The 23705-nt window shown below is 44.4% G+C and overlaps 1 protein-coding gene and 2 long non-coding RNA genes across 3 annotated transcripts in view; 1 reads left to right on the top strand and 2 right to left on the bottom strand.

Annotated features, from left to right (window-relative positions):
• Positions 1 to 8561: 8561 nt before the first annotated feature.
• On the bottom strand, positions 8562 to 10490 carry LOC144244544 (uncharacterized). Its single transcript, XR_013338974.1, has 3 exons — positions 10395 to 10490; positions 10048 to 10281; positions 8562 to 8790 (listed from the first exon to the last, which is right to left on the bottom strand). It is a non-coding gene; the product is annotated as an uncharacterized LOC144244544 (long non-coding RNA).
• Positions 10491 to 10586: 96 nt separating this feature from the next.
• Positions 10587 to 11481, top strand: LOC144244541 (uncharacterized). The gene is made up of 2 exons (XR_013338973.1): positions 10587 to 10661; positions 11218 to 11481. It is a non-coding gene; the product is annotated as an uncharacterized LOC144244541 (long non-coding RNA).
• Positions 11482 to 20053: 8572 nt separating this feature from the next.
• Positions 20054 to 23705, bottom strand: part of CNST (consortin, connexin sorting protein) — a 68473-nt gene continuing 64821 nt past the window's right edge. Inside the window, 1 exon segment of the mRNA XM_077779885.1 lies at positions 20054 to 22776. Within this exon segment, the coding sequence (XP_077636011.1) occupies positions 22571 to 22776 (206 nt within the window). The 3' untranslated portion in view covers positions 20054 to 22570.

Here is a 23705-nt window from a genome sequence, read left to right as displayed (position 1 = left end):
ACCGTAGCAGCTTCAGTTCAATGAAGAGGTTCCGATTCCTGGAAGAGTATATCAAAGAGCCTTAAAAGAATTTCATCCCTTTATTCAGTAATCAAATACATCTTAATATAATATATTCCTAAGGAAATGATTCTATTTTTTTAATGTTTATTTATTTTTGAGAGAAAGAGAGAGCACGAGCAGGGGAGGGGTAGAGAGAGGGAGACAGAATCTGAAGCAGGCTCCAGGCTCCCAGCTGTCAGCACAGAGCCCGATGCGGGATTCGAACTCAGGAACGCGAGATCATGACCTGAGCCGAAGTCAGACATTCAACCGACTGAGCCACCCAGGTGCCCCCCTAGGGAAATGATTCAAAATAAAGATTGATCTGTACAATAATGTTTATTAGTGGTATTATTATAATAATCAACAGGTTTATAATATATTATATATTTAAAATCTCCCAGTTATAATAACTGCTATAATATTATAATAATTAATAATATATAATAAATATTATTAGTAATTACAATACATTAAAAAATAGAAAGTCAAAGTGTCCAGTGAATAGAAAATAGTTACATAAATGAAGGTATAATGGGGCGCCTGGGTGGCTTAGTCGGTTAAGCGTCCGACTTTCGCTCAGGTCATGATCTCACGGTTCGTGGGTTCGGGCTCTGTGCTGACTGCCAGCTCAGAGCCTGGAGCTTGTTTCAGAGTCTGTGACTCCTTCTCTCTCTGACCCTCCCCTGCTCACGGTGTCTCTCTCTCTCTTTCCTAGAAATAAATAAAAATATTTTTAAATAAAATGAAGGTATATTGACATGATGTCCCTCCCCTATTATCTCCCTAACTTAAAATAAATGTGAGAACTAATGGAAACATAGAAATATTCTGACTGGGCTGGCTCAGTCAGAAGAGCATGTGACTCTTGATCTCAGGGTTATGTGTTTGAGCCTCACGTTGGGTGTAGGGATTACTTAAAAATAAAATCTTAAGGGGCACCTGGGTGGCTTAGTCAGTTAAGCGCCCAACTTTGGCTCAGGCCACGATCTAGTGGTTCGTGAGTTCAAGCCCCTCGCTGGGCTCTGTGCTGACAGCTCAGAGCCTGGAGCCTGCTTTGGATTCTGTGTCTCCCTCTCTCTCTGCCCCTCCCCTACTCTGCTCTGCCTCTCTCTCTCTTACTCTCAAAAATAAACATTAAAAACATTTTAATAAACAGAAAAATAAAATCTTTTAAAAACTATGAGGATAAAATTAGGCAAAATGAAGAATATAGAGCAGAAAGAAGATTACACATCATGATTACAACTATTGTGGAAAATTTACACAGAAAGCTAAATGAATATACTAAAAAAACCACTGAATTGTGTACTTTAAACGATTAATGATAAGGGAATTTTCTCTTGATTAAAAAAGTGCTTGGATTAAAAGTTGGCCAGGTGCACCTGTGCAGGGCCGTCACCGCAGGTAGATGAGCCCGCTGACTCCACAGGCAGGCGGACAGGTGCGCTTACACAGACCTGCCCTGGACACCGGGACACGCCACGCTGCATTTACTGTCCCCAGAAGGGCAGTCCCTTCCACACGAGCCCCCATCTGCAGTGCACCTGCTTCCCCGCAGAAGGCAGGGGAGAGAGTGAACAGGAAGAGTTGTGAATTCCCAGGAGAAAAGTCGTTCCGCCCAGTCAGTATTTGGGGACAGCGTCCCCGCTCTTACTTTAGGGCCCCAGGCAGTGGTGAGAGGTCTGGGGTAGGGGGGAGGCCCCGGAGGTGGAGGGCTTTTCCGGGCTCACCATCTGCCCTAACCACGGGCTTGAAGGGGCTCCACTTCCCACCAGACACTCGGTTCCTCTCTGCCAGGCCCTGGGACCCCACTGGCAGGGCAGCCACCGTCCCAGCTCACAGCTGCTGTCCTGGGATAATTACGCCAGCTCCTAAGAGTCCTGGTTTGCGGGACCCGAGGTGGGAAACTTCTGATTTAGTAGAGGAGACATACAGGTCCCCGCGGGCACGTGTTAACTGAATTGTTCATCCATTCAACCGACAGGAATCGACATGGCGCAGGCTAGGTGCTGGGGGTCTACAGCCTAGGGCGATCCCCCCTCCACACGGTAGGTGCCATACACCAGTGGAGGTGGTGGTGGTAGGCTCGCTGGGTCTCATTCCAAAGTCGCCTCGCAGAGTTTTCTGAGGTCTTAGGCCTGGCCGTTTGCTCCTCCTGGAGAGGAAGAGCCTGGCCTGCAGGGCGGTGCTGCAAAGCACAACGCAGTCCCGGCCGAAGCCACACGCTGTCAACATCCTGAACGCTGGCTGGGGCAGCGGTCAAGGTCCCTGCTAAGCTAGACAGCACGGAGCCCCTCTCTTGAGATGCCCAGCTTCAAAGGAAGGCAGAGCTTGATGAGAGATGACAGTCATGAATGAAAAGATCTACTCGAAGCAGTTGAGATGGAAACGACAGTGAGTCTTTGTCCCAATTCAAATGCTGATTAAGTCCCCGGGCTGCCCAGTGAGTGCACACCCAGGGTGCTCCCTGGGGAAGTGGCCTTTCTCCAGAGGGGATGCTCAGATCTAGGATCTAGAAGGATTTGAGGGTCCTCTGAGCCATCTCTGGCAGCCTTCCCACATTCCTTGCTCGTCCTCCCTTGGTGGAGAGGGGCTAGATCACCCCAAAGCGCCCTGGGCATCTTCCCACCTTTCCTCTCCCTCCTCTGGCTCTCACCTCTCTCCTCTGCCAAAGTTGATGCCTCTTCCTGGACCCTTGTCCCTTTCTCTCCCTCCTTCCTCCCTCCCCTTCGCCCCAAACCCTCCTCCCCACATGCCTTCTCTTACCCCCACTCCTCTCTGGACGCTGGTGCTCACTCTCAGTACCTCCTCCTTCTTGCCAATCCCATACTTTATTTTTTACTGTTTAAAATGTGTTACTTGTGAGGGACTCAGTCGGTTAAGTGTCTGACTTCAGCTCAGGTCATGATCTCGCAGTTCATGAGTTTGAGCCCCGCATCAGGCTCTGTTGCTGACAGCTCGGAGCCTGGAGCCTGCTTCAGATTCTGTGTCTCCCTCTCTGTCTAACCGTTCCCTGCTCTCACTCTGTCTCTCTCTCTCTCTCTCTCAAAAATAAACAAATATTATAAACAAACAAATGAATGAATGAACAAATGAATAAATAAAACGTGTTACTTGCTTTTTGGACAAATTTGGAAAACACACAAACGTATCCAAAGGAAAAAAGTGACCTCTTTTTCCACTACTATAAGACCATGAGTTTTAAATTCATTAATGGTTCTTTTAATGCCTAAACTCGCATGTGTGTGTTTGTGTGTGTACACAATATATATCTTCATAAAACTGGTGACAAATTGCATTTACTGCTTTATAATATAATTTCCCATTTAGTAAATCATGTACATTTTGTCATAAGATGCTTCCAAAATGTCTATCTTAATAATTGCATAGTAGTATCTCAAAATTATCTTAACCAATCATTATTGATATTTAATGTTTTCTATATAAATCTTTCTTTATAACAATAAATTCCTAGGGGCTCCTGGGTGGCTCAATTGGTTAAGCATCCAACTTTGGTTCAGGTCATGACCTCACGGTTCATGAGTTCGAGCCCTGCATCAGGCTCTCTGCCTGGAGCCTAGTTCAAATTCTGTGTGTGTGTCTCCCTCTCTCTGCCTCTATCCTACTCGCACTCTGTCTCTTTCTCTCAAAAATAAACATTAAAAAAAACCTTTCACCTTGGGGCGCCTGGGTGGCTTAGTCAGTTGAGCGTCCGACTTTCGCTTAGGTCATGATCTCGCGGTTCGTGGGTTCGAGCCCCGCGTCGGGCTCTGTGCTGACTGCCAGCTCAGAGCCTGGAGCCTGTTTCAGTCTGTGACTCCCTCTCTCTCTGACCCTCCCCTGCTCACGCTGTCTCTCTCTCTCCTAGAAATAAATAAAACATTAAAAATTAAAAAAAAAAACTTTCACCTTAAAAAAAGAATTAATTCCTAGAAATATAATTACTGGGTCAGGGGGTAAACATTTTTAAGGATTTTGATATTTTATCAAATTATTAGCCAGAGGATTTGTACAAATTTATCTTTACCCAGTTGTGGACACGTTTGCCTTTTCTGAGCACACCCTCAGGACACGCCAGCCCAGACCAAATATTATTGTTTTATTTTGTTGTTTATTTATTTTTGAGAGAGACAGAGCGTGAGTGGGGGAGGGGCAGAGAGAGAGGGAGACGGAAGAGTTGAAGCAGGCTCCGCACTGACAGTGCAGGGCTTAAACTCACAAACAGTGAGATCATGATCTGAGCCAAGGTCAGATGCTTAACCGGTTGAGGCACCCTAACACCTCAGGATATTATTGTTTTGAGAAACAAGTTGCTAATCTAGCTCTATCCCCATATCGTCACCATCTATTGTTTTCTTTACCTCTTCTAATCTGACTTCTGATCTCACAGCTTTCTTAATTCAAAACTCTTTCTTCAGAGCTGCTGCTTCTTGTCCTCTGATTTGCTTGATTTTGTTGACCTTAGGATGCTCTCCGCTCCAGCCCTGGAGCCCGGAAGCCAGAATCCTGCTCTGGGCCCCCACAGCCTTCTAGCGGACTCCTCACTGTCAGCCTCGCCAAGTGAGCTTGAACTTCCGACTGCTGGGGCAGAGTCTAATACACCCTACATCTGGACCGGATACATGAATGAAAAATCTGTGTCCTCTGCTCTCTCTCTGGCTTTTCCTATGCCCTCTACATCCCTGCTCTGGCTACGTTACACACCTGGCCCCACCACCACCCACGGCGCGCCCCTCCTCTGCCTCGCCTGGGGCTCCCATCTCTGGGGCGGGGCTCCAAGCCCACTCAGACCTGAGACCTGGACCATTTCTGCTGAACATCTCCATCTGGGGGTCTGGCTACCCCAACAATTCTGTCAACAACTCTGACGTCAAGTTCAGGTTTCCCTCTCCCTCTGAGCCCCTCTTTCTTATTTCTTTACTGTTTGTAGTTAAAGTGGCCATGACATAATTCGACTCCTTTTCCTCTCTTGCTCTCTACCAGCAATCGTCAGCCAAGCCCCCAGGGGCGCATCTTCCTCGTAGGTTTCTTTATCCACAGCCCTCCTGCCAGCCTCACGGTCAATGCCTCAGGTCTTCATTGCTCTCCTCTGGGCAGTTTTATCTGCTTCCTTCCTTCTGGTTTCCTTCCCCGAATCTCTCCCTTCTCCAATTCAGCTTTCTCTTAGTGGTTACTAGGCTGTAGCTGAGCCATCCCCTTGAAGTATTTCTGATCATCTCACGGATCAGCCTAGGACCTCTCCGCACTCTCCCAGGGACTACTGAATCCCAGCCTCAGCCGCTCCAGACTACCTATAAGTCCAGTGGATTTTAGCACTGACGTTCCCTTCTGGCCTTAATACCCACTGCACCCCAGCAAAGATCCCACTTTCCATCCCTGGGAGGGCATCTGCCTGTTAATCGAATGCGCCTTCCTCTTCCTCACCTACATATCTTCGGTTCATTCTTTGCATTTGGATTGGCTATCCTTCAGGAACCAGATCAAATCTTACACCGTTCACAATAGTATTCCTTATTCTTAAACAAAACAAAACAAAACAGAACAAAACAGAACAAAACTAAGTGACCCTTTCTCTTTGTGGATCCTCACGTCCCTTACAGGTAACATTCTTTAACATCCTCATGTAGGTTAGTCTGGCCCTGGGGTTGGAAGGGGGTGTCCTGAGATGGATGAGGGGAAATCAGGATGAGTCAGTCACCATACCCTTATGGCCCTTACCACAAAATGCCTTAATAAGAGCTAACATTTTTCGCCAATGACACAAGATAGCACGTTGCATGCATTACCTCATTTAATTGTGAGTGTAGACAGCCAATTGGTAGCTCAAAGATTTCAATATAGGAGAGTCTTCAGGGCTGCCATCTAATTGGAAGAGGGAGATGGGCGTGCCAGTTAAGGCACTCATTTTTCTTAGGTCTCCTGCTTATTCACGGTGGCTTTGGAGGATGCTGGTAGCAGTCATGGAGGATCGGCAAAAGCTTCCCCTGAGGCACCGCTTGGGGATGCCAACAGATACAGTGTTATTACTGTCCCCATTGTACAAATGAGGAAACTGAGTCTTAGAGAGGGTGAGTGACTTGCCCAAGGTCATATAGCTGACACAGTCTGGAGATGGGGCTTGAGCCCAGTCCTTGTGATGACAAAGCCCGGGCTTTGTGGCGTCATCGCTCCTGAAAGCTTACGGGATGTGGGTTTTTACAAGGCTGTTTTTTCCAAATCCATTAGCACACCTTTCCACGTAGTTGGAAGCCAATCAATATTGTCTGAACAGATGAATAAATGACTATTGAGTGAATACAAGAGGTAAGGCCATCACAGTAGCTGTTTGTCCCTCCTGTACTCAGTATCCCCAGAAAAATCCAGCTATCCTATTATCTCTAGAAAGTCCCCTTGTGCCTTAGGTATGGAGTCCAGGTTTGTATGTGAATATACATTGGTGTAAATGTGTGTGTGTGTGCGTGCGCGCACACACGCGTGCACCCTGGCTTCTCTGGCCAGTATTCAAATTACCTGGATTAAGTAGGGCGGATATGATGATATTCATAGCTACTAGACTTAGGAAGAGAGCATTATTTTTAAAAGGCTACCAACGAACTACTTATTTAGCAGTTAAAATTCTGTAACTGTATAGATTACTCCTTTATACATAACCTTGGCCAACTCTGTCTTATCTAGTTAAATGTTGACTTTGGCCTTTTATAATAAGACTGGGCTGGATGTGTACTAACGGGTGCTCTATATCTAGGATACAGTAAGACCTTGGGATACTGTTACGGCTGAATTGCAGCCTCTCCAAATTCATATGTTGGAGTCCTAACCTTACTACCACCAAATATGACTGTATTTAGAAATAGGGCCTTTAAACAGGTAATGAAGGTAAAGTGAGGATGTGGCTGGGCCCTCACCCATTATGACTGGTGCCCGAGGAGATTAGGATACAGACACAGAGGACCGTCTGAAGACAGGGAGAACACAGCCAAGGAGAGAGGCCACCAGAGAAACCAAACCAACCTGGCACCTTGATCATGGACTTCTAGCTTCCAGAACTGTGAGAAAAAAATGCACTTTTGTTGTATTTTGTACCCCATCTTCTGTGTTTTGTCATGGTAGCTTCAGCGAACTACTCCACATAGCAAGGTCTTGGTGTAGGAAGGGACTCTGGAGAACAACCAGTCAATCCACCTTTAGTATTCTTCTTTTTTAATGTTTACTTATTTATTCTGAGAGAGAGAGAGCAAGTGGGGGAGGGGCAGAGAGAGAGAGGGAGAGAGAGAATCCCAAGCAGGCTCTGTGGACCCTGACACACGGCTGTCTCACAAACCAAGAGATCATGACCTGAGCCAAAATGAAGAGTCAGACGCTCAATGACTGAGGCACCCAGGTGCCCTGTGCCCTTAGTATTCTTGATTTCATTCCTTTACTTATCCCTTCTCTTTCCAGTAGCATTTTTCTCTGAACATCTCTTTGGAGATCTCATCTTCATGGGATGCCTCTTTCATTTCAGGTAGCATTGACTGGTAGAAAGCTCTGGAGATGGAACAAAATCTTTGTCCAGATTCTGAAGGCAGCTCTGTAAATGTGAATAGAACGAGTACAGAGCAGAGAACTGGCACAACATCTTTGCAGGCTAGTTCCCTGGGAAGTAGACTCTGAAGTACTAGTTCGTGTGCACGATGGTTATAAAGAAGTGTCCTTAAGACCAACTCTGGGAGAGAGGGGCCCAAAGCAGGAGTGAGCAGGAGAAGTGGGTCTCCAGCGCAGAATCCAGGATGGCCTTGACCAGCCTGCAGGGATCTCTGGAGCTAGATGCTTTGATTCGGGCTGAGATGGCCATTCATACCCTGGCTTTGATCCTTCCCTGAATGTGGGCCACGTTGAGTAGGGCAGGGGTCTCGGAGAGGCAGCTCCCGGAGGCTGAGACAATTCCAGAAGTCTCTAGCCAAGATGCAGAGGCCCACCTAGTCTTTGGAATCTTTTATTGGGGAAACACGTGAGCCTGCCACAGGGCTGATTTATGAAACAGACTCAGAGCTATCTTGAGGGACCATCCCTAGGGGTCATCACTGCCCAGCTGAAGCTGGAGCTGGGTCACCAAGTAGAGTCACTGTGGTCAGCACCCCAGCAAAGGCGGCAACAGATCTTTCCTCAAAGGGAATCGCTGCATTCACCCTGCGATCCTGGTTTTATCCAGTAAATGTTTACCCACGCGGCCTGCACCAGGCCATTAGCATATAGACTCACATGATCACTATTGGCTTTTGATGACCATCCATTAGACCCCTAATTCTTTTCCACATATGCAGATCTCTTTCTAGACAGAAGTCCCGGAAGCTCGAGCAGCTGTAGGAGAGTTTCTTAGAATGGAAATTAAATTTCTCTTTATGTTAATAACCTGTATGGGGTTCTCCCCTTGCCCTCATCAAGCCCCCTCAAAATGAAATTTCATTTGCACAAAAATATTAATTGGCGATGACTTGGGGGCCTTTGAGTGGGGGATGGCACAAGATTAGTTTTTTTTTGTTTTTAATTAGGTCTTTTTGTTTCAAGGGGAAATAAATTACATTCAGTGAATGGGATAAGAAACCACTTTCTTTACCCGCAATGTCAGGAGTCCCATGAATATCTGAGTTGCAGCAGAATGTTCTCAATTTATTCTTGTGATGCTTGAGCCCCTTCGCGGCTGGTGACGTGGTCAGCTGTCTGGAGGGCTCTCCGTTAATCTGGTTTTAGGGCAGCAAGGGGAATCTGAAAGACAAGAAGAGCTCCTGCAGACGGAGGACTGCAGCCGAACCACACAGTCCCGAACAGCACGCGCCCGAAGCTGCTGGAACGAGAAAACAAGGGGAACGTGAAAGTCGAACATGTGGCCCGGAGGGCAGCGTCCCGAGGAAGAGCCAAGCGGGACGACCTGGGGCTTTCCGACGCGGGTGCTCGAAGCCCCACCTGCAGGAAGCCACCTGCCTCCTCTGCCTGCACTTTGTTTCCGGGCACACCTGGAGTTCTTTAACAAGAGAACAGCTCTCTTAAATTTGAACCCTGAAGATTGCCCCGTCCTTCCTTCCCTTCGATCCTCTCTTCCTCCTACAAATAACAGGAACGACGCAATAAAGACCTGGAGACCCAGCTCTCCGCGCGGAAATTCACCGCGAAGCTACAGGATGAAGTGAATCCACGTGGGCTTTGATGACAACAGTGGTCTTTCTTAGCTCGCAGCTTGATTGGTGGAGAGGAGTGGGAAGCCTAGCTCTGATTGGCCGGAGGAGGGTAGTGGGAGGGTGTGGTGGTGCAAGCTCTGATTGGTGGAGATGAGAGGGGCGCCTGGCTCTGATTGGCAGGGAACTCTCCCGGTGCAACCTGGCTGGTCTGTGCCTCTGGCTGAGAATTCTCAGGGCCTGTGCCCAAGCTCCTGGTCCCCGGCTCTGCATCCCTCCAGCACGGGGTCCGCCTTGGAAGCTGTGTGGGTGCCAGTCCCCCACCCCCACCCCGGAGGGCACCTGCCGCGGTGTCAGCCCTCCCAGGGTTCCTTAATGTAAGGAAGACACCTTCACCTGTTCAAGGACTAGGGCCCAGCTCACCCCCAGTGATTAGCCACAGCCACCCGAGGCGACCCAGTGACCACAGGAAAGATAGCATGCATTAAAATGGCACGTCAAGGGGACACCTGGGTGGCTCAGTCGGTTAAGCATCTGACTCTCAGTTTCAGCTCAGGGCATGATCTGACGGTTGGCGAGTTCGAGCCCCGCATCAGGCTCTGCGCTGACAGTGGCGAGCCTGATTGGAATTTTCTCTCCCCCTCTCACTCTGTTCTCACTCTCACAATAAATAAATAAACTTAAAAAAAATAAAATAAAATGGCACATCAATGATGCTGGTGACAACTTATTTACAAATATGAAAAATAATGCACATCACTCCTCATCACCTTCTCCAGATTTTAGAAACCTTGCCAAGGAAGGCAAAAACCCACTTTCCGGTCCCTGACTTCCCATTGGTTTCACTGACTTTTGGGAAATGCAGCAGTTCCTGTCGAAGACAGGCTCTGTGCCCTTTGCCGCCCTGGCTCCCAGCCCCGCCTCCAGGGGGCCACGTGCTTCCAAGGTGTCTTCAGCTCAACTCAGTGTGCCCACAAAACATTCCTCCTCGTAATTGTGCAAGACAAGAGTTGGAGTCTCACAAAGGCATCGAGGAATTGAAAACTGGTTCTTCTCTCTTGTTAAGATCTTTGATCTGTGCTTTCTAGAAAAAGAAAAAGTTTCTTTTCATATTTACCGTAGTGTTTCATGGGAGAACTAAAAAAAAAAAAAAGAAAGAAAAAATCCTCCTGAAAATAATTAGGGAGAAAGCAATACCATTACAAATGGGACCTGGAATAGTTTGGGAGCGAAGGACGAGGAAGAGCTTGTACCCCATTAGCCACCCTAGAACTAAGGCGGTGGCTGACTGCATTCTCCTGATGTAGCTAAGAAACCACACAGCACATGAGGTCACAGAAGGGTTGCTGTGGAAGGTTCCGCAGGAGAATTATCTCTGAGCCTCTGGGGCAAGGGAGATGCAGGTGCTGGGCCAGGGGCTGCTGGCCGTGTGAACACTGTCCCTAGGAAGGCTTTTGCTGACAGGTATCCCTCGTCTCAGACCTTGCCCACTCTCAGGCCTGCACTTTGTGATGTTTGTACTTTTACCATTTCGGTGTTTTCCCTTAGTATCTACTGTTATTTAAATTATTGATCCTTTAAGTGTTTATACCTTGCTAGACTGAGTGATAACTAGCTAAATGGGGGGACACTTTACACACACACACACATACACACATGCACAGAGTCATCAATATGCATGAATTCTATAATTCTATGATCTTTTATGCTTTTCCCTCTATTTGTACTTGCCTTGTCCTCTGACAAATCCAAATCCTTTGCAGATGTGTCGGCGAATGTGGCATTTCTTGTGTCCTATATGAANACACACACACACACACACACACACCATGAGCGGGGGAGAGGCAGAGAGAGAGGGAGACACAGAATCTGAGGCAGGTTCCAGGCTCTAAGCTGTCAGCACAGAGCCCGACACGGGGCTTGAACTCATGAACTGCAAGATCATGACCTGAGCCGAAGTAGGACATTTGACTGACTGAGCCACCCAAGTGCCCCTAGCTTGGTTTCTCTTGATTTCCAGGCAGTAGACTTCTTCCCAGGTCACCTCGTACAAGGAGCCCTTGTCATAAAGGATATTGCCCCAGAGCACCTGTGGTCGTCTCTCCTCCAGAAGGGGGCGTTGGGCACGGTGAGAACTTCACAGTCTGGATCAACCGGTGTATTCTACTCTTACTTCCATGAACAGCTTCAAAGGACCCCCCATCCAACCCAATCCCAACCACTGCAACCCAACAGCTACAGTCTTTTCTCAACGATGGAAAATGAAATGTTTGGGTAGCCACAATCAGAGTGGTTTGACGTTGTTTTAGAAATTACATAGATGAGACAACTGAAGTCCCCATAGCAGGCTGACACATCCCGTTAGTGTCATCTCGTTCATCAATGAGACTCCAGCTTTGGGACCACCTCCCTCCTTCGGCTCCTGTGTAACACCAGCCCATCCTATCCTGACTCTCTTCTCCAGGGTTGACCAAACTACAATCCCCATCCCAACAATTTAGTTTTTCCAATCACGAAAAAATGAAATGGAGCAGGGGGGAAGCAGATTGCCTATATGTGCAGTCACTTTTGGACCAAGTTTCTATCACACCAGAAGCTTAGGCGAGGATCTGTTTCTTCTTTGTTTAGTTTGTATGGATCTTGTCCAACCCCAGTCTTGTACTTGGAAAAGAAGAACCAGGGGCTGTGATTATTCCCGTGAATGATGTGAGCCTTCTCTGCTCCCTGAGTACATATCTCCTTCCTGACCCTTGGTCCAAGGCAATTAAGAAAAGCACTAAAATCACAAAACCTCACTTTTGATCAATGCATTCCGCCAGAGAGAGGAAGATCTTGTTGTCCTTACAGAATATCTATAATTAGATTGGGTTTGGAACTTGGACTGCTGTATTGAGTAGGAAAAAAACAACAACATAGTTTTAACTCACCATCTCACTATTTCAGAAGGAACCAGAGGGATCTAAAAGCCCTGGATAGAAATTAGGAGTGAAATCAGGGCATTTTGAACTAGTGACCTTATTGCAATACTTTATAAGTGGCCACATGAGTAGTTGGGTCTTGTAGAAATGAGGGGTGGTCCTTGGAAGCTGTCATCTTTGCGTCGCCTGATGAACCAACATCAGTGGAAGGGAATAAGGTATTCAGAGAGGCAGTATGGATTCCCTGGCCCCTTGTAACACCTCGAGATGCCATGAAGCCACAAACTTCACAACAATGAATTAAAAAACCCCACAACTATATTGAGATATAATCTATACACATAACTGTATCTGTAGAAGTTGTATAAACAGGGGTGCCTGGGTGGCTCAGTCGGTTAAGCGTTCGACTTCAGCTCAGGTCATGATTTCATGGTTCGTGAGTTCGAGCCCCGCACTGGGCTCTGTGCTGACAGCTCAGAGCCTGGAGCCTGCTTCAGATTCTCTGTGTGTGTGTCTCTCTCTGCCCCTCCCCTGCTCATGCTCTGTCTATCTCAAAACTAAACTAAAAAAAAAAAAAATTAAAAAAAGAAGTTGTATAACCGAATGCATTTTGAAAGATATATATACCTGTGAGATTAATGACCACACTCAAGATACGTAACATTTCCATCCATCCAGAAAGTTGCCCTGTGACTCTGCGGTCCACAACTGCCAACCTTTGCCCCTCAAGGAACCACTGGTCTGTTTCTGTCTCCGTGAATTAGTTTGCATTTTCTAAAATTTTATATAAATGGAAACAGATGATAGGCACTCTTCCGTTGCTGGCCTCTTTCACTCAAATAATGACTTTGAGATGAATCCATATCACTTGTAAACTCACGTTTGTGTTTTTTTATTGCCAGATAGTATTCTATGTAGTGGTAGGAACTAAGCTGTTTTCATTTCTGGGGCATCATAGATAAAGCTGCCATGAACACTTATGTAAACGTTTTTGTGTGGACACATTTTCATCTCCTTAAGCAAGACCTTAGGTGTGGAATTGCTGAGTCATGCAGGAGATGTGTACTTAACTTTTTAAGAAACTGCCATGCTGTTTTTCAAAACAGTTGTACCATTTCATATTCCCACTAGCTGCGTATGAGAATTTGGTGCTTCCACATCCTCACCAGAATTTATGGTGTCAGCCTTCTCGTGCAATTTAAAATTTGCCTTTTTGACCATCTTTAAGTGTACAATTCAGTGGCATTGCATGCATTCACAGTGCTGGATAACCATCAGCACCACTATTTATTTTCAAAACTTTTTCAGCACCGCAAACAAATGCTAAGAAGTAAGCAATAACTGTTTCCCCATTCCCTCAGCTCTGGTAACCACGATTCTACTTTCTGTCTCTTTGAATTTGCCTACTATCCATATTCCATACAAATGGAATCACATAGGGGTGCCTGGGGGGCTCAGTCAGTTGAGCGTCTGACTTTTGCTCAGGTCATGATCTCACGGTTCATAGGTTCGAGCCCGTCAGGCTCTGTGCTGACAGCTAGCTCAGAGCCTGGAGCCTGCTTTGGATTCTGTGTGTCTCTCTCTCTCTGACCCTCCCCTGCTAACGCGGTCTCTCTCTCCCTCAGAAATAAATGAAACATTAAAAAAACAAACAAATGGAATCACATAATATTTGCTCGTGTCTGGCTTATTTCACATGGTGTGATCAAGCTTCGTTCATGCTGTAGTATGTAACATTTCATTTATCTTACTGTGGTTTCAATTTGTATTTCCCTAATGATCAATGATACTAAGCATCTTTTCATGTATTTATTGGCTGTTTGTATATCTTCTTTAGAAAAATATGTTTTCAAGTTCTTTGCCAAATTTTCATTGGATTGTTTTTGTTGAATTGTAGAAGTTCTACATATTCTGGATGCTGAACCCTTAGCAGATATTTGATTTGCAAGTATTTTCACCCATTCTATGGGTTGACTTCTCATTTTCTTGATAATTTCCTTTGATGCACAAAATTTTAAAGTTTTCATGAAGTCAAATTCATCTGTTTTTTGGGGCACCTGGGTGGCTCAGTTGGTTAAGTCTCCGACTTCGGCTCAGGTCATGATCTTGCGGTCTGTGGGTTTGAGCCCTGCGTTGGGCTCTGTGGTGACAGCTCAGAGCCTGGAGCCTGCTTTGGATTCTGTGTGTGTCTCTCTCTCTGCCTCTCCCTGGCTCATGCTGTGTGTGTGTCAAAAATAAATAAATCTTAAGAAAAAAACCAAAACAGCCACACAGCAGATCTTTTATGTGTGTCCTGTCTCAAAAGTAAACATTAAAAAAATTAAAAAACAACAACAAAAACTTACATGTCTTTTGTTGCTTATGCTTTTGGTGTCATATGGAAGAATCCATTCCCAAATCCATAGTCATGCAGATTTACCTTTGTTTTCTTCTAAAAGTTTTACAGATTTAGCTCATATTTAAATCACTGATCCATTTTGCATTAATTTTTGTAGATGGTAAGAAAGAGGCAGGGGTCTAATCTCACTCTTTTGCACATGGAAGTCCAGTGGTTCCAGAACCATCATTTGAAGAGTATTCTTTCTCCCTTGAATGGACTTAAAATCCTTGTCAAAAACCGATTGGCCAATTGATGTATGTATGGGCCTATTTCTTGCCATATGAATTTAATACTTAGATTTTCCATTCCTGCTAAAAAAAAAAAAGGCTATGGGAATTTTGATGGGGATTGCATTGAATCTGTAGATGGCTTTCAGTGTATTGACATCTTAATAAATATTGTCTTCCTATCCGTGAACGCAGGATAACGTTCCATTTATTTAGATATTCTTTAATTTCTTCAGTGATGTTTTATAATTTTCAGTGTCCAAGTTTTTTCTTCCTTAGTTGAATTTATTCCTCTGTATTTTATTCTTTTAGATTTTTTTATTCTTTTAGATTCTATTATAAATGAAATTGCCTTCTTAATTGCCTTTCTGGAATTTTAACAGCTGGTGTTTAGAAACAACCGACTTTTGTGTGTTGATCTTGTACCCAGCGACGTTGATGAATTCATTTATTAGCTTTGATAGCTTTTTTGTGGATTCTTTGGGATTATATGTATATAATGTGCGTGTGTGTGTGTGTGTGTGTGTTCTTCTGCAAAGAGTTTTACATGTTCTTTTTCAATCTGGACACCTTTTATTTTTTTGTCTAATTCTGGCCAGAACTTACAGTACCATGTTGAACAGCGGTGGTGAAAACAGAATCCTTGTCTTATTCCTGATCTTAAGGGGAAAGTTTTCACCAAGTTAGCTGGGGGTTTTGTTTTATAAATGCTCTTTATCATGTTGAGGAAGTTCCCTTCTTTACTAGGTTATTGAGAGCTTTTATCAGGAAAGAATGTTGGATTTTGTCAATGGCTATCTGCATCAGTTTACATAATCATGTTTCTTTCCTTTTTTGTTCTATTAATGGGATTACTGTATCCAGTAAAAGTGTCAGTCTTTTTAATTTCAATAATTCTAGCAGGTTTCTCATTGTTCTAATTTGCATTTTCTTGATGACTAATGATGTCCAGCATCTTTTCACGTGCTCATTAGCCACTGGCATATTTTCTCTTGTAAAGTGTGCAGAGTTTTTTAACTGGATTGTTCATCATAATATTGAGTTGGATGATCTTCACTTATTCTGAATTACAAGGACTTTACCAGATAAATGTATTGTGAGTACTTTTTTGTGCTCCTCACCTTGCTTTTCATTTTCCTAGCCATGTTATTCAGAGTACAGGCTATGTATTATTTTTAAATTTTGTTTGTTCATTTAAGATTTTATCTTTAAGTAATCTCTACACCTAATGTGGGGCTTGAACTCACAACCCCAAGATCAAGAGTCTATTCTACTGACTGAGCCAGCCAGGTACCCCCAAGAAGTACAAGTTTTTATTTTTATTATTTTTTAAATGTTTGTAAAGTTTATTTATTTTGAGAGAGAAACACATGGGCACAAGCAGGGGAGGGGCAGAAAGAGAGGGAGAAAATCCCAAGCAGGGATCCAACCAAGAGTTGGACGCTTAACTGACTGAGCCACCCAGGGGCCACCCCAGGTGTAGAAGTTTTTAAAGTTCAGTTAATATATTGTTTTTCTTTTATGGTTTGTGTATTTTGTGTTCTAAGAAATCTTTGCCTATCCAATGGTTGCAAATATTTTTTTATGTTAATTTAAAAAAATTTGAGAGAGAGAGGAGAGCGAGCATGCTAGCAGAGGGGGAGAAGCAGGAACAGAGGCAGAGAGAATCTTACGCAGGTTTCACACTCAGCATGGAGCCCGATTCAGGGCTTGATCCTATAACCTTGGGATCATGACCTGAGACAAAGTCAAGAATTGTACACTCAATCCACTGAGCCACCCAGGCACCACTCTTGTTTTCTTGTAGAAGTCTCATAGTGTTAAGGTTTGCATTGAGATCCATTTACTTCTAGTTAATTTTATTTATTTTTTTAAGTTTTTTTTTTTTTTTTTTTACTGTTTATTCATTTTTGAGAGAGAGAGAGTGAGAGCGCGAGCACGAGTGCATGAGCAGGGGAGGGGAGGAGAAAGAGGGAGACACAGAATCTGAAGTAGGCTCCAGGCTCTGAGCTGTCAGTACAGAGCCCGACGTGGGTCTCAAACCTACAGACTGTGAGATCATGACCTGAGCTGAAGTCAGATGCTTATCCAACTGAGTCACCTGGGCTTCCCTGTCCTAACAGTTTCACTGGGGATTTTACAAGTGACCTGTATCCCTGCATGAATTTTTAAAAAGCTTGTTAGCTTCTAAACACTGCTGGCACTTTGTATGAAGAGGCGTCAGGTCTGGAGATCGATCTGGGGGGGAACAAATGTCTTCATATCACCAAGTCTTCTAATTCACCAGCAGATTGAAGTATGAAGAGGCGTCAGGTCTGGAGATCGATCTGGGGGGGAACAAATGTCTTCATATCACCAAGTCTTCTAATTCACCAGCAGATTGAAGTATGAAGAGGCGTCAGGTCTGGAGATCGATCTGGGGGGGAACAAATGTCTTCATATCACCAAGTCTTCTAATTCACCAGCAGATTGCACCTCTTCATTTATTAGGTCTTCTCTTTCTTTCAGCAGTGGTTTATAGATTTCATTGCACAGGTTTTGCACATATTTTGTTAATTTTGAGTCTTTCATGTTTTTGGTGCTATTACGAGTGAAATGAATTTTATTTATTTATTCATGAATTTTATTCATTTAGTCATGAATTTTTGATTTCATGTTCCAATTGTTCATTGCTAGTACATAGAAATACTATTGATTTTTTGTATATTGACCTTGCATCCTGTGACCTTGCTAAACTCGCATATTCTAATAGCATTCTACAGATTCCTTAGGATTTTCTCTATAAGCAACCATGTCATTTGCAAAGAAGTTTTATTTCTTCCTTTCTTTTTATTAAACATTTTTAATGTTTAGTTTTGAGAGAGTGAAGGACAGTGCATGTGACCGGGGGAGGGGCAGAGAGAAAGGGAGACAGAATCCCAAGCAGGCTCCAGGTTCCAGGGCTCAAACCCATGAATTGCAAGGTCATGGCCTGAGCTGAGGTTGGACACTCAACCTACTGAGCCACCCAGGTGCCCCAAATTTAATTGTTTTCTAGGAGAGAGTATGAGCATGGAGAGAGGGGCTGAGGCAGAGAGAGAAACTTAAACAGGCTCCATGCCTAGTGCAGAGCCCAGCTCGGGGCTGGATCCCATGATCTTGAGATCAAGACCTAAGCTGAGATCAAGAGTCCGACGTTTAACTGAGCCACCCAGGCATCCCTTATTTCTTCCTTTCTAATTGGTATTGCATTTTATTTCTTGCCTTGCCATAGGTCACCAAGTACAACACTGAAGAGAAGTGGCCAGAGTGGACATTCTTGTCTTGTTGCTGAGCTGTGGGAGAAAAGCATTTGGTCTCCCTCCATTAGATGTTTGGTATTAGCTGTGGGTTTTTCAGAAATGCCCTTGATCAAGTTAAGAAAGTCCTAGTTTGCTGAGAGTTCTTATCATGAATGGTATATGAATTCTATGCATTTACTGCTATGGGAATATGGGTTTTCTCTGTCAAAATGGTGAATTATAAGGAGTGATTTTTGAATGTAAAGACAACATTGTATTCCTGGGATTAATCTCAGCTGGTTGTGATGCTCTGTTATCTTTTGTGCATTCTGTTTGGACCTAATAATATTTGGTAAGGATTTTGTGTCTAAGTTCATGAGGAGCTTGGTCTTTGGCTGACCCTTCTTATTGTCTGGTTTTGATCTCAGAGTAATATCGGTCCCATGAAACAAAGTGGCAGACATTTTCTTCTTTCCAAGGTACTTTGTGGGATGGGAGTTATTTCTTACTTAAACGATTGATAGAATTTACTGAGAAAGCATCTGGACCTGGAGTTGTTTGAAGTTTTCACTTGTGCTGCTGTTCGGGGCTCTGCAAACTTTGATTTTGAAGCAGCTCTTACTGAGGAAGCTTTCTGTTGTTGGAAAGCCCACCAGCTATTAATGCCACAATTTCTAACTAGAAATGAAAAGTCGTTAAGTACTGGAACGTGGGCTGTGGAAAGAGTCCTATGTACCACACCGCTGTGAAGGAGGCCTAGACAGAAGTTTACCTTTATTCCTTATGGTGCATGGTGTCTGGTGGGAGAGAATGAACCCAAGTTTCTACTCCCATGAGAAGCAAGATCCTTAATTTCTGCATTTCGATTCCTCCTTCACAAATGCATGAGCCTCGCCAGACACTGTTTTTTTTTAAAAAAATATTTACTGTGAGAAAAAGAGAGACAGAGAGTGCAGGAGGGGCAAAGAGAGAGAGGGAGAGAGAGAGAATCCCAAGCAGGCTCCGCACCGTCAGCGCAGAGCCTGATGCTGGGCTTGAACTCAAGAACCATGAGATCGTGACCTGAGCTGAAACCAAGAGTTGGACGCTTAACCGACCGAGACCCCCAGGTGCCCCATTTGAGCTGATAGGATTTCTTGCTTCTGGAGCTCCAGCCCCCAGCCCAGTTCTAGGCACACACTGCACGCATCCAAATGTCTGACAAGGTACAGTGTAAACACCAGTCACGGCTCCGATATCAGGGCAACAGGCAACAGGCTGAATTTGGGAGTAACTCCTGTTAGACCCACGGTGAACAGTCCTCTTTTCTCTAGCACCGCAAACCCAGAGAGACTTCAATCATACTAGAATCATTCAGGAAATTTTTCACTTGCTGTTGCTTTTACAGGGTTAGTGCGTGAGGCTCAACAAATGTTTATCTTTGAGGTTGTTAAAATAGCAGATGGTGCTAGACTTTGAGCCGGAAACCTTAGATCGCTCTCGTTCTCTCGGACGGTAGAGGCGTTGTGACAGAATGGAAAGCAGGCTGGATTTGGGAGATACAAGACTTGCACTGAGGGGTGTGTGTCTCCTGACATAACCATCAAATGAATACACGTGAAAGAGCTATATAAACCGCTCAAAGAAGTACACAAAGGTGTGTTAATAGAACACAGCTCAGAAATAAACCAGAGCTTATGTCATGTCTGTGGGAAGACAAAAGTCAGCCCCTTTGAGCTGGGGGTCCATGGTGCAAGGCCAGCCTCAGCAAAGCAGGTTAACGGTTCAAGGAGTTCTTTGTCCTTTGCTCACCTCCCCCTTTCCTAGCCTTCCCACAGCCTGCCGCCCCGGCATGACCCAAGCCACGCCTGTCCTTCCAAAATAAGATCTACCTTCACATTTCAAATCCTCTTACCATAACACACAATTGTGCAGCTCAGAGGATTTGGATTTTTAGTTCTGAAGGAATAAGTTCGTGGAGTAAATTTCAATTACTGCGGCAGGCAGACGGGAGGCGTTTTAGAACCCGAAGAGCTTTTCCGTAGGGACCTAGCAGACGGCCCCCAAAAGGCAGCCATCCACTCGGGGGACAGACCAATTTCTCAAAGCATTTTATTGTCACATTAAAGCTGTTTTTCTCAGCACTCCAGGGTTCAAATAAACTCTCTGAGACACTCCATTGGTGTAATTTTAAATTACAAGCTTGATCTGTTACCCTCAAATACAGTCTTTAAGGAAGATTAGTTACAAACGGTTGTCAGTACTTTCCAATGACAGAAAAAAAAATCACATTATAGTAAACTGGAATGAATTTTTTTACGTGTGAGATAACAAGGTTTTTCGTCACCAGGTGGAATTACTCCAATTCATGCAATAAATGACTGTTACATTTTTTTAAGTTGCCCTAATTTTTCTAGTTGAGACTTCATGCTTATTTTAAGTCAAGATATCAGTATGTTCCTGTGCTCCCCTACCCTCCCTGGGAAGCAGTGAGGACACATGTGATTTCTCTGGAACTGGGTACTGTCTGTGCCTTTCACCTCCGTGTGAGGCCTTCCATGTCGGATGCAGTGGCCCTGGTGGCCTTTAGGTGAATATGACACTATGGATTATTGAGGACTTTGATAGTGACCTAAACGAGGTGAACGGGAAGGAAATTCTGACTTATCTTGACATAAAACTGGCAGAAATCACCATCACTGAATTCCTGTATGCAGAAATCATGAGGGTTAAACAGAAGAGCTTTGTCAATGATGGGGACACCCCTCCCCCCACAGCAGACTTTGTGAATGTCTCTCATAGAACCACGTGAATAGTACCATCAACATGTTACAGGTTTTACATACAATCTGAATACAAATTCTTAAAATTTATAATAGAACATTAAAATAATCTTCTAATAAAATCAGCCTTAGGTATAACGAATCTAAATTTCAGTATCATGTACACTTCTAAATAAATATCTTTGATCTATAATCCTTGAAAATATTACAGTTCATGGAGATGTGCCAGAGACAAGTCGAACAGTATTATTAAGTGAAAATAAGACATCAATTTAAAAATTAACAGGCCTAAAAATACACCAAACTGAAAGTATAGAAAATCAAAACACTGAGTACATAGCAATTAAATATCTAGCATTGGGAAAACCGAATGCATGCTCAACATACTTCCAACTCATAGAAAAAGCCCTTTAAAATTTATATCATCTAAATAAATAAGCAGAAATACAAAGGGAGGTACTGTACCGGCCAGTAACAACTAGAAAGTAATTTCTCCCTTTTTCTTTCAAATGATCCAGACAATAAAAAAACAAAACAAGAAATAATGACCACTTGCTAAAAAACTGTAATTCATGTGTTTTGTTTCTGTTCAAATGCTGGGATATAAAAAGCCAAAGCAAGACTTTCTAAATGTTAGACCACTGTACCTTACAAAGGGAAATGCCCACCTAACAGATGGAAACAAAAATTAGACGCTTCCCTACTTAAGATAGGATTGATTGAATTTTTGCTTACTGGCCCCGTTAACAGGGTCTAAATCAAGTCCATGATATGAATGCACATTCAAACATCTGAATGCAGGGTTTGTTAATACTGAATTACGTATCATGATTTAATTTCATTTGCTGAAGGGTTAGTTGATTCTACCTATGACCAGAATTGAAGCATCCAGAGCAGGAATTAACATCTTTATCTTTGTACTCTGGTTCCTAGATCCTCAGAACATAATGGCAGGTGTCACCCACCAAGACGGGAGTCCAGCATGCGTCATACGTCAGGGACCAGTGAACCCATGATAGAGCTGGGCACCTGCCACTCAGCGGGAGCTCCTTAGTTTTGATTTTTTACCTTCAGGATTGTGATTAATTTCTGGCCACTTAATCAAGTTAACTGCCACAGATCTGTCACAGTTTCTAATTTCGAGGCCAAGATTTCTACAATTCATCTGTTCCACAGTGAAGCTTTGTATCCACGCCTGCACACCTACCATCAGGTTAAAGTAAAGATAATCTCTGTGATTCTGTGCTGGGTATTTGCTTGTGATATCTGTCTGAAACACACAGGCACGCACGCACACACATACACACACACACAATCATTTCACAGATGGACAACGGAATGTGGCATTAACGCATGAAGCCTAGATTACACAGTGCCCAAGGTTAACTAAAAAAAGACGATGAAGCCGTAAAGTAACTCCTCTTGATTATACACAAACTTATTGCGTGATGGCTGGAAGCAATGTTTTTGGACCAACGAACGGGAACCGAAAGTGTCCTTGGTGATAACCATGAGCTTGAACAAGGCAGCTAAAAATGGCGAGGCGCCAATACGGCTCCTTTAATTCTGCTCCAGGTAGTTCAGCAGGCCAGGAAGTGGCACAGAGGAGGGGACACGCTCTCCAAAGGCCATTCTTTCCATCCACAACACTTAGACCAACATCTGCTCGCAAGGCGGACGATGGTCCTCTGCGTGGCCACTTACAGCTGCCGTTGCCGATGTCCGGGGTACCTCTCCGGGGGAAGGGGGCGCCTGTTACAGAACTCCTGAAATAAAAGCTGCTTAGAAAGGTTCGCTCTTTGATCCTCACTGCCTCCGGAGTGCTGCTAGGAGAGGTAGATCCAGTGTTTAAGTTCTGCCATTCCCTGCACTAACTTGGTGTAATAGAAGTCCATGTTGTCCGCAAAGTCCGTACAGACGGGCGACTCCATGTCACCGAAAGTGCAGTACAAGGCAGTCCCTCCGACACTGAGGAAGACCGTTGCTATGCACAGCAAGACCAGCAAAATGCAGGAGCCGCCTCCGACTTCGTCTGCAAGTGTGAGGAGAGAGGAGGGTTACACAGACTCGGAACAGAAATCCTAGCATCTGCGGTCTTCACGAGATGCTTCTGGTTAGTACTGGCCCTCTATGGGTGGGGTCACTGACAGGAAGCCAGCGCCCCAACGACTCCACAGGCCCCGCAGCAGTCGCCGCAAGGCTACACGCATGTGGAGCCCATCAGTGCCGAGATGAAAGCTAGCTCATTATACAAGGAGTACGATCACTTCCATTACAAAAGAAGAGAAGGGCAGTACTTCTCCGATGTGATCACTGCATTGTTTTAGGGCACAACTTGCAACCTCATTGGCACACTGTCTCTGGAATTCACATCATGAGCCCAGCTTAAAGCATGGTCAATTTGATATTAAACAATAAAAACGTCTTCAGGGGGATCACTTTTGCATCTTAATTACTCAGTTTTACTCTTAGCATTTGGTGGAACAGCAATGAGCTAGCTAGTACAGTGATTTCTTTTTACTTTGCTTAATAACTGGCAGGTTGGTGGGGGGGGGCGGCGTGTGCGTCTGGGTGGCTCAGTCAGTTGAGTGTCTGACTTTGGCTCAGGTCAGATCTTATGGTTCGTGAGTTCAAGCCCCGCATTGGGCTCTGTGCTGACAGCTCTGTCTCTCTCTGCCTCTCAAAAAATGAATAAATGTTAGGAAAAAAATTTTTTTAAAGTAACTGGCAGGTCAGTTTTTAGTGAAAATGTCCACACCAGTCTCTCTATATTAAAGAAAATAACTATCCTTTGGTTGAAAGTCTTAATGATCATTTATGATTAAAGAAATTTTTTTTTCAATTTTGGAAAAAGACTAAAAAGTTATATGATTAGCATGATGAGGGTTTACCAGAACCTTCTTGGAAGGTAATTGGCAGCATCTATTAAAACTTTAAATCAGGGGCGCCTGGGTGGCTTAG

The sequence above is a fragment of the Crocuta crocuta genome, unplaced genomic scaffold, assembly GCF_008692635.1.
Source record: "Crocuta crocuta isolate KB4526 unplaced genomic scaffold, BGI_CrCroc_1.0 scaffold322, whole genome shotgun sequence".
Lineage (NCBI taxonomy): Eukaryota > Metazoa > Chordata > Mammalia > Carnivora > Hyaenidae > Crocuta > Crocuta crocuta.
The sequence above is the reverse complement of the archived record's forward strand: the minus strand, read 5'-3'. Positions and strand labels throughout refer to the sequence as shown.